The 11567-nt window shown below is 35.5% G+C and overlaps 1 protein-coding gene across 1 annotated transcript in view; it reads right to left on the bottom strand.

Moving 5' to 3' along the window:
• Positions 1-324: 324 nt before the first annotated feature.
• C14H2orf73 (chromosome 14 C2orf73 homolog) overlaps positions 325-11567 on the bottom strand; it is a 30542-nt gene continuing 19299 nt past the window's right edge. Inside the window, 3 exon segments of the mRNA XM_003908654.5 lie at positions 325-542; positions 544-855; positions 1963-2078. Coding sequence (XP_003908703.3) covers positions 495-542; positions 544-855; positions 1963-2078 — 476 coding nt within the window. The 3' untranslated portion in view covers positions 325-494.

Below are 11567 nucleotides of genomic sequence, written 5' to 3'. Positions count from 1 at the left end.
ATGATATGATTACATTGACCACTTATTGATCAATGTGCATAATCACATCCTCAATAATCTTATGAAGTTTCTATTTTGCTCATTTTACAGTTGAAAAAACTGAAGTCTAGAGAGGTTAAGTTACTTACCCAAGGTCACACAGCTCAAGGAATGAAGTGAAGCCAACATTACAACTCTGATTCCAAAGCTGTCACTTACGTCTAACAGGGCCTCTCTTCTAAAAGTCTTATATTTGTTAATTATGTTCATTTGTTGTGCAAAACAAAGTTGTGTTTATGAAGAATGTGACAGAGAAATAATGTCTCCACTTATTGGAGACCACACTTATTAATAACATTTGGTTGTATTTTAATTGTCTTTTTTCTCTTTTTCCATTTACATAAATTGTATGTTCTGAAGTTACTGATAACAGAAAAGTAAATGTGAGGGCCAAGATGATGATTGTGAAATTTCCCCATATTCTAGGGATTATAGTTTTATCTGAAGAAGGTAATTTATTCTGATTTTTTAATGGGTGGATTTAAAGGCTTGTGCCTAGTGAAAAAGAGCATCTCCTACAGTTGTTTGAGTGGCGCCTGCGATCTTTTCTCTGCTCTCAGGACTGCTGGGGCATGCCTTGGCTGCCTGTCTGACGTCCGTTTCTGATAAGTGAGTTTTAGTCTCTAACAGCTCTTGGGAATTTTGTTGGCAGAGACCTGGTGAGATCATTCTGCTTTCCGCTGAGCTTCCTTTCTCTGTTTTTTCGGACTGTTCTGATGAACGTGACCCTGGAGCATTCAGTACTACCTCTGTTCCTTTAGGAACTGTTGGCCTACTCCCTGGTTTTATCTCTCTGTGTACAAAAGCTCCATGTCTCTGGAAAAGAAAACAAAGTAGACATTAACCAGGAGAACACAGATTGCTGGAAGATGCAGCTGTGAACTGAGTTTGTGGGTTAGCTCAAGTCCTAGTCAGTGACGCAGGCACTTCTCTGCCTCTTCACTGGTGTCACCTTAGTCCCAAACGAGACACCACCATATATGGGTGAACCTTTTAAATTATAAAATAGGGTACATCAGAAAATGAACAGGAAGGAAAAAAGCAGAAAATCAAAGAAGCAGCAGCTCATCTCCCATTCTCAACTTTTTTATCATTTGGACGGTATAAGACTATTTACATAAAATTTCATTTCTTGCTCTAAAGATTGCTATGGATACAACAAAAACTACAGTTCACAGACCTAAGAATTTATGATTGCATCCCAAATGCCTATTAATGCTAATGAACAGATAAGTAATAATGAAATATGAAAGCAAACATCTATAGTTGGAAAACAATCCAATAATTGACAATGACATTTCTATTTGGCTTTATAAACCTTATATGCATCTCCCTGCCACACACATGTATTAAGCATATCAAAACATTTGTCAAACTGCTTTGATATTATTATTATTATTATTATTAGAAATGGGCCTTGCTATGTTGCCCAGGCTGGCCTCAAACTCAAGTGATCCTCCTACCTCAGCTTCCAGAGTAGCTGGGACTACAGGCATCAAGTCACTGTACCCAGCATGCCTTGATTTTTTTTTTTATACAAATTATTTCAATAGTTTAAGTAGACCAAATTCCAAAGACTGATTCAAATGTTTGGATTGATTGATTGAGATGAGGTTTCATTGTGTCACCCAGGCTGGAATGCAGTGGTACAATTATGGCTCATTGCAGCCTTGAACTCCTGGACTCAAGCAATCCTCCCACCTCACCCACCTGAGTAGCTGGGACTACAGGTGGCACCACCATACCAGGATAGTATTATTCCTCGCATTTTCCTATGATATGTGGCTAAGATTCTAGCCTATTAATAACTATAGTAGTTTGTTTAAATAGACATTTAGAAAGATAATTATGACTTGAAAAGGCTTAAAGTTCTATAAATCTACTCTGTCTTAAAATATTAAATAAATCTAAATACTGTCTCACCTTTCCCCGGAGAGGCTCATTCGGAGTTTTCCTGGCGTCATATTGATGTATAAAAGAGATATATTCTATAAAATTGTTTTGAAGTTCTGCTGATGCACCAGGACAGGCAAGTGGAACTGAAAAAAAGATTTTGTGAAGTCAGGACAAAAAATTAGATTTGTTTATGGAAATATAATCAGTATTAATAATATTCATGCTTCATAAAATATGGTAACAAAACTAAATTCTTTAAGTATGCAAGATTATTTATACACATCTAAATAATAAATAGAGTGGATTCACCATTCTTTCTTCATGAAAGTAACCAAATCAAAATAATCAAATTAGCCCCACATGTGGAATTATTAGTAATTTTTAAAACTAAAATTAATATTAATATAATAATATGGTCAGGCATGGTGGCTCATTCCTGTAATCCCAGTATGCCTTGGGAGGCCAAGACAGGAGGATTGCTTGAGCCAAGGAGTTTGAGGATTAGCCTGGGGAACATGGTGAAACCCCATCTCTACAAAAAATTAGCCAGGCATGGTGGCATGTGCCTATAATCCCAGCTATTCGGAAGGCCAAGGTGGGAGGATCACTTGAGCCCAAAAGTTCAAGGCTGCAGTGAGCCATGACTGCACCACTGTTCTTCAGCCTGGGTGAAAGAGAGATCTTGTCTCATTAAGAAAAAAAAAAAAAAAACTGTTAGATATGCTTTTTACACAGATACCAATACGTTTTAGGGAAAGCACAACTATATTTTGTTAACTTTTCACTACTAGAAAGAGTATGAAAAATTCTCTGTTGAATCTATAGTTTGGCCAGTGGCTATGGCCATGGACTAGAAATTGTATGCTGAAGCTAGCACTAATGGAATCCATTGGAAGACTCTAGGGCTGCTGCAGTTGTAGTTGAACACATAATTCTTTTCGTTTCACCCAATAACAGGGGTTCTGAAAAATTTGCAAGAGTATGAAATCCTTTAAAAATCACTTTTAAATAATCTTTCAATCTGGTTGATGAGTATATGAGTTCATTATATTGGTCTCTGCTCCATGTATGTTTAACATGTTAAATAATTTTTAAAACTCAGTTTTACTTTCAGCAGAGAAGGTTATTTAAAGAATCAGAGCAACTTTCAGTACTGTTGCTGGCAATAAAAAGAGTTTAGTGAAGTAAAATTCTATGAAGGACAGAAATTTCTCCCTTAAAAAATATGTATTTGGCCGGGTGCAGTGGCCCACGCCTGTAATCCCAGCACTTTGGCAGGCCAAGGTGCGCAGATCACAAAGTCAAGAGATTGAGACCATCCTGGCCAACATGGTGAAAACCCGTCTCTACTAAAAATACAAAAAAAAAAAAAAAAAAAAAAAAAAAAAAAAAATTAGCCGGGCGTGGTAGTGAACACCTGTAGTCCCAGCTACGCAGGAGGCTGAGGCTGGAGAATCGCTTGAGCCTGGGAGGCGGAGGTTGCAGTGAGCCAAGATCGTGCCACTGCACTCCAGCCTGGGTGACAGAGCGAGACTCTATCTCAAAAAAAAAAAAAAAAAAAGTATGTAAGAGTTTATGTACACCTAATATATCTACAAAATGCTATGTAACAAACTGGTAACAGTGGTGACTGTAGGGAAAGAGAACTGGGTGACTGGAGGACAGAAGTGGGGAGAAGTGGATTCAATTTTCACTGTATATCTTTTTGTACCATTTGAATTTTGTGCTATATGCATATATTAACTATTAAAAAATTTTAATTTTTAAAAATCACACCTTTAAAATTAGAGGAACACATAAGAAAAATGTTAGTAAATTTACATTTATTAAGCATTCACGAATTCACTTTGATATTCAGACATTGTTATAAGCTAACTTTATTAGCAAGAATGATGAGTATTCAAATACTTATACATGATACAAAATGGCAATCTTTTCCCAGTTAGCAGTATAAAAAAAGTTAACTGTTAACATTTTCTTGATTTCTAATTGCAATCAACTGCTCAAAACTCATTTTCTACTAAATCATTACCTTTCTTTTAGGACTTGCTAGAACACAGAAAAAGGCAGTACAAAGATTTAATAAGCATGACACAGAGAAAATTCTATGCATAACTTATTTTCCACCAAGTGGGAAAAGATATGACCATTTTTTTTTTTTTGATGAATATCATGGTCCAACTCACAGAACATTAGTATGTTCGGACACAGTTTCATAACTTCGTGGATAGACAGAATGAAGCAGCTCTAAATTTAGGTATTAATTAAGTGGTGGTAATGAAATATCCAAAGCATGCATTTGGGAATAAGACATGTTTTCGAATTCTGGCTTTACCACATTTCTTAGTTGTGACTTTGAAAAAAATCACTGAACTTCATTGAAATTTTCTATTTCCTCCTCTCTAAAATGAAGAAAATAATAATTTGCTTTTGGCATTGTGAAAATTAAGGGCAGCGTTTGTGAAGTCTCTAGGATGCTATGGTCAAATTATGGAGTCTTCAAAGTTGGCAAAGGGCCAGCTCTTTTGTATCCTGACAAAAGGAGAAACCATGGAAGGGAGAAGGAAGCAGGAACCGGAGCTATCAAAAAAAACTGTGAGAAACCCAAACGCTTTAGTGAGCTGGTATGAAGGGTTAGTTGCAGTTTGGGCTGGAGGGTAGGAAGGTCAGATGTAGCCAAGAGAGAACAGGTTGGGGGAGAGCTTTTAAAATCTGCTCTTGACTTTCCCTCACATTGCCTTGGGAAGATCATGCTTGCCCAGGGCCACAGAAACTGGCAGCAACTGCCTAGTCATTTGTTGTCAACACAGTCATTTCAGAAGAGCACAGAAGTCCCTCCAGGATAAGGAGCTGATGAAAACGGGTACATGTTGCCCCCTTGGGCATTTCTTCCTCCAACATTCCCCCAGCAACCATCAATGCTGGTGAATTAAAAACATCAAGATACTGCCCTCTCTCAGTGATGCCTTTTTTAAAAAACAGTTTAAGGCTGGTAGGGTGGATTCCTGACTAGAGGACCAGCCTAGTAGAGTGACAGTAATTAACAATGGTCAAAATAGGGTTTCTGGTACCGGAAGCTCTCCAGCCTGAGCCTCATTTTCTTTCCTTAAATTTCGTGGCAGGCACACAAACCAGACCCTGGTCTTCAGCCTTTGCCTGCAGAGGGCTACTGATTCCCCTAGGGGAACATGATCTACCATAAATTTGACTATAAAAGACAGAAAATTTTAAAACATATACTGTGTGAAGCAGAATTATCAGAACCAATATACCAAGAATTTAAAATAAGCATAACAAATATCCTCAAAGATACAGAAGAAGGTATTGTTAATATGAACAAGAACAGGTCATAAAAAGGAATAATATAAAATGTTAGAAATAAAAAATATAACAGTTGAAACAAGAAAATAGATGGTCTAAACAACAAGAATCATGAACTAGAAAATCAGACGGAGAAGCTGTCCCAGAAGGCAGCAGGAAAGGATAAAGAAATACATTAAAGAAAAGTTCAGAGGCATGGAAGGTGTAAGTATCAACACCAGAACTAAGAAGAAATAGAGGGAAGGGAAGGAAATATTTGAGAAAATGATGATGATATATATCGAAGAATTAAAGAAAGATCAAACACCTCAGAGTGAAAGAGCTCACAAAATATCAAACAGGTAGCAGGGGCCGGAGAAAGATGAGGCAATGAGGCACAAAGGATGCAAAACTTTAAGGAGGCGCTTGCATGACCCTGGGAGCGAGTGCCTCCTTGAATTTTACACCCTAGCTGGGCTTCTCACTCTCCTCTCAATCCTGCAGTGTACAGATAAAGGAAAAACTCGCATCTAAGACATTTAATAGAGAAATTTAAGATCATCTGGGATAAAGAAAAATTATAAATGCTTTCAAAGGGTAAATTATGAAGGAGTAACAACAGGTTAATATCAAATTTCTCAATAGCAACATTGGACACGAGATAATTAATTTTTTTTAATATTAAAAGGAAAAGCACTTTAAGCCTAGAGTTTTTATATCCAACCAAATTTTCATTTAACTGTGAAGCCAAAATTTAAAAAATACAGGGAGGAAAGGAAGGCCTCAGATGATTTCCCCAAAAAACAGACCTACTTTGAAAAACTAGAGGAAGAACTCAAGTAAGACTAGAAACAAATCAAAGAGGATGTCTGAGATATAAGGAAGAAAATAACAAAACTTTTTGTTTCTTGAAAAAGATAAGGATTAAAGAACAGAAAATTCTAAGTATTATACCCAGAAAAACTCAGAACTAAAATTCTATTGTTTAACATATTAATGGAGACCCCGGTGAATACTATAAAAATGAAAAAAGTAGTATAATGATTACAAAGGGGGGAAAAAAAGTAATTGTAGGTGATATAATTACCTGAATAGAAAAACCACAAGAGTCCATCAATTATGAGAATAAGAGTATGGCAAAGTAAACAGACATTGGATAAATGTATAAAAATAAAAAATCAAGAGCACTTCTTTACAATAGTGATAACTATTGTATTATCCATTAACATATTAATGGAGATCCTGGTGAATACTATAAAAAAGAAAAAGTAGTGTAATGATTACAAAGGGGGAAAAAAGTAATTGTAGGTGATATAATTACCTGAGTAGAAAACCCACAAGAGTCCATCAATTATGAGAATAAGAGTATGGCAAAGTAAATAGACATTGGATAAATGTATAAAAATAAAAAATCAAGAGCATTTCTCTACAATAGTGTAACTATTGTATATAGTAATAGAAGATATAATAATAACATACATTCTTAGTAGAAACAAACTATATAGTTGAAGTTTCTAGAAATTAAAAAAGCATTCACAAGATCTCTGTAGAGAAAAATTTTTAATTCTGTTAAAGACCTAAAAGTAGAACTGAATAGATATTCTATGCTTTTGAATAGGATGATAGTATTTTTAGTGGTGACTTTTTCCTAAATTAATATATAATGTCACCACAACCCAATCAAAATTCTAGCTAGATATTTTGAGGAATGTCATACATTTCAATGTTTAAATAGAAAAATAAATCCCATAAATAGATCAACTCTGAAAGGGTAAATAATTGAGACTTTCCATATCAGATATTAATACCAGATAAAAATCCATATAATTAAAATATTTTGGTACTGATCCAAGAACTGAAAATTAAGTAACATAACAGAGAGCTTGCACATAAACTCATTTATATATGGAAACAACATAAAATTAAGGAGGTCCTATAAGTAAATGGGAAAAGTGTAGATTATTTTATAAATGGTATTCAGAAAAGTGGTTGACTCCATGCTGGAAAATGGAATTGATTCTCTATTTAATAGTGCACACATGGTGGACTCTAAGATTAAAGACCTAATTATGGAAGGTAAAAGTATAAAATCAAGGGAAGAAAATGTAGGAGAAAACGTTTGTTACCCAAGCGTAGGAAAATCCTTCTTAAAATAGCCAGTACACAACCCATAAGGTAAAAACTTGATTATATTAAAAAACATAGGATAACTGCTCGACGAAAGACACCATGGGCAAAGCTAATAGAGATGGCAGATTGGAAGGAGATATTTGTAACATGGAAACTAATGGGACAGAACATCAGTGCTAATTTCAGAGTAAGGACCTTTGAAAAAGCTGCTCCTCCACAAAAGCAATGAATACACTGGCAAAAGTCATCAAAATCAACTTTTTTAGAACTCTGGAAATTAACCAAAGGCATGCAATAATCTAAGGAGCATTTATTCAAGAAAAATGGCTTAATCTTTATAACAAAAGCAAGTTTGATGATATTCTAACTCATGCAGTTTCCATCCCCCTATCTCCCCTCTGCAGAAGCCTTGAAAACCAAGAGCCCTGCAATTATGATGAAAACCAGAAGTCTATCAGTTACTGGAAGAAGCAGGAGGGGTTTGTAGTGTCTCACAAATACCAACTCAGAGAACTGTCATTATTTAACCTGGCTGGCAGGGTTCATCTTTATAGACATGACTCAGAGCCCTCAAAGTGAATTATGCACCCCCCCCACCCTGCCCCTGCCTCACCCCATGACCAGGTGTTCATCCAAAACAATCAGGGACAATTGTTTAACATTACAGCTGCCTAAGGTGACAGTGACAGTGACAGTTGGGGCAAATAAGCTGTCCCAGACTGGAGATGTATATGCTATGCTTTCTACTGGGTTAAAATCATATGACAGCAATTTTCACACCTGAAAAATCCTCAGACAACAGAGTTTACATCTACCTACTGCAAGGAGATCTACGTATGATGAATTTAAGTTACACTGATGTTTTAGTAAGTGAACTGCATAAAGCAAAATCTGTCATCAATAAAAGCCCTCTGGAGGGAGCAGGACTGGGGAGATTTTTTTGGTCAAAGGATTCAAAATTTCGGTTAGAGAAGAACAATAAGTTTAAAAGATATGATGTACAGGTGGTACTCTCTATCCATAGGTTCTGTATCCACATACTCAACCAACTATGGATTGAAACTTTACAGGAAAAATAAACAACAAAAATAATACAAATAAAAAAACACAATAACAAATATTTGCATGGCATTTACATTGTATTAAGTATTCTAAGTAATCTAGAGATGATTCAAAGTATATGGGAAGATGTGCATAGGTTATATGCAAATACTACACTACTTTACATAAGGAACTTGAGTATCTGTGGATTTTGGTATCCATAGGGGTCCTGAAACCAATCCCCTGGATACTGAGGGATGACTGTACAACATGTTAACTATAGTTAATGTATTGTACTCTTGAAAACTGCTAAACTAATAGATTTTAAGTGTTCTCACCACAAAAATAATGTATGTGAGGAAATAAACATCTTAATTAGCCATTTCACAATGTATACATATTTCAAAACATCATGTTGTAATGATGTTTTGTATAGATACATACAATTTTTGTTTGTCAGTTAACACTGTCTGTCATAATCACAGTAATACCTAGCCATGGATCAGATTAAATACAAATAGCATATCAGACATTTTTTCTTATAGGGTAACAAGTAAAGACTGGTTATAGAGTAGCTTCTTTTCAAAACAAATATAAAACAAATTTAATGCTTTATTAATACTCAAAACCAATATTCTGGGATTTATACACTACTAAGGTAAATGGTTGGTAAACCTTTTTAATTCTGGGAAGGTGTGGGATCAAATATACAGAAGAGAAAGCAAAGAAAATTAAATCTATAATTTGTTATTTAGTACACTATGTCAAAAAAATTTTGATCAAATACTAGTGTTGTGCTGACAATTTCAGGGAAATCTGATTAAGTTAATAAACAGTATTAAAATATTTAATATATCTGAATTTATTAGATTTACAAGATTTTGCAAGATTTATTACGTTTTTTCTTCTCCTGGTAAAACAGGGCTACCCCATAGGTAGTAAGCCCACAGTAGCCACAAGGTTTATTAGGTTTTATAAGATTTATTAGATTTTATTGAATTTATAGAAATTATTTAAGTATTTGGAAATGTTTTGATTGTCATAGCTTTAAGTTTTCCTTGTGAAGATGTTTAAGGTATTTGAGAAGAAAACAGAATATAATAACTATTATTTTTTAATGTTTTAAGTTCAGGGGTACATGTGCAAATTTGTTATATATAGGTAAGCTTGTCTCATGGGGGTTTGTTGTACAGATTATTCTGTCACCCAGGTGTTAAACCTAGTACCCATTAGTTATTTTTTCTGATTCTCTCCCTCCTCCCACCCTCCACCATCCAATAGGCCCTAGTGTCTGTCATTCCATTCTATGTGTCCATGTGTTTTCATCATTTAGCTCCCACTTATAAGAACAAGTGGTATTTGGTTTTTTGTTCCTGCATTAGTTTGCTAAGAATAATGGCCTTCAGCTCCATCCACGTTCCTGCAAAGGACTAGATCTCATTCCTTTATATGGCTGCATAGTATTCCATGGTGTATATGTGCCACATTTTATTTATGCAGTCTACAGTTGATGGGCATTTAGGTTGATTCCATGTCTTTGCTATTCTGAGCAGTGCTGCAATGAACACATATGCATGCATGTGTCTTTATATTCCTTTGGGTATATACCCAATAATGGATTGCTGCTTGAATGGTACTTCTGGAAAACAGAACATAATTAAATCAACAAACTTGCAAATTAAAATGCTAACAGAAATTAATTGACTATGTTTCGTAAATGAGTCATTGTTAAGATATATTTCATTTGTTCAACTTGAGTTAAATGTCAAACAAGTGAAAGATGCTATTCTTATTTTATACCATACTTAAAAATTAAAGACTTAAGGAAACATTTTTAAAATTTATAATGTTCAAACTGGAATATTTAAATCATAAGTAACTATGAATATCTTTTTATATAGAAAGGCTCTCTTTGAAATTAAAAATCTTACACTGAAACAGATGACCCTCAAAGAATTTGAACTGCCTGCAGACTTGACATAACAATAAAATCCAGGAGACAATGGAATAATATCTTCAAAGTGTAAAGGGTAATTAATTGTGAACCCAGAATTCTACATTTAGCTATGCTTTCATTCATTAAAGAGTGTGGGTAACTTAAAGACATTTTCAGACAATGAAAGGTGAAGAGTTGGCTACTCCTAAACTCTCATTTAAATAACTGTTTAAGGGTATTGTGGTAGTCTGTTAAGTTGCTGGCCCCAGTGAATCAGGCCTTCCAGTATTCAAATCCTTGTATAGTCCCCTCCCCATAAATGTGGGCTGGTCTTATGATTAGCTTTAACGAACAGGATATGACAGAGGTAACACTATGCCAATACTAGCCATAAACTTTAAGAAAGCCTTACAGCTTCTGCTTTTGCATTCTTGGGAGTAAGAAGTCCAGCTACCCTGCTGGAGAAACCACGTGGAGTGACCACATGGAGAAGGAGAGGCCCAGTCATTCCTGCATCCCAGCTGAGTCCAGTCCTCAGTCCATCTGCCAAGTGAATGCAGCCACACAAGTGACCATTACCAAGACCAGACCAAGAACTACCCAGCTGAACTCAGCCAAGATTGCAGAACATTAAGCTAATAACATGATTGTTGTTTTAAGCAATTAAATTTGAGGTAGCTTGTTACGCAAATAACTAAAACCAATATTTCAGAAAGAAGTCAGTTAAATCAATTAAAATGAATCTTTTAAATAGTAATCTAAAACCTCTCACAATCTCACAAATAATAACTTTAAAAGTAATTTTTTGGCTGGGCACAGTGGCTCACGCCTGTAATCCCAGCACTTTGGGAGGCCGAGATAGGTGGATCACCTGAGGTCAGGAGTTTAAGAGCAGCCTGGCCAACTTGGTGAAATCCCGTCTCTACTAAAAAATATTTTTAAAAAATTAGCTGGGCATGGTGGTGGGTGCCTGTAATCCCAGCTACTTGGGGGGCTAAGGCAGGAGAATCACTTGAACCTGGGAGGCAGAGGTTGCAGTGAGCCGACATCACGCCACTTGCACTCCAGCCCGGGCTACAGAGAGAGACTCTGTCTCAAAAAAAATTTTTTTCTTCATGGAAATAAATGGGGGAGAAAGTAATCCGAGTTATAGAGGGAAATTCCTTATTCAGACATTACACCTATTAAAATTAGACATAACAACTATGTTCATTTATAAAAGCAT

This window comes from Papio anubis, chromosome 14, assembly GCF_008728515.1.
Source record: "Papio anubis isolate 15944 chromosome 14, Panubis1.0, whole genome shotgun sequence".
Classification (NCBI taxonomy): Eukaryota; Metazoa; Chordata; class Mammalia; order Primates; family Cercopithecidae; genus Papio; species Papio anubis.
This window is presented reverse-complemented; position numbering and strand designations above follow the sequence as displayed.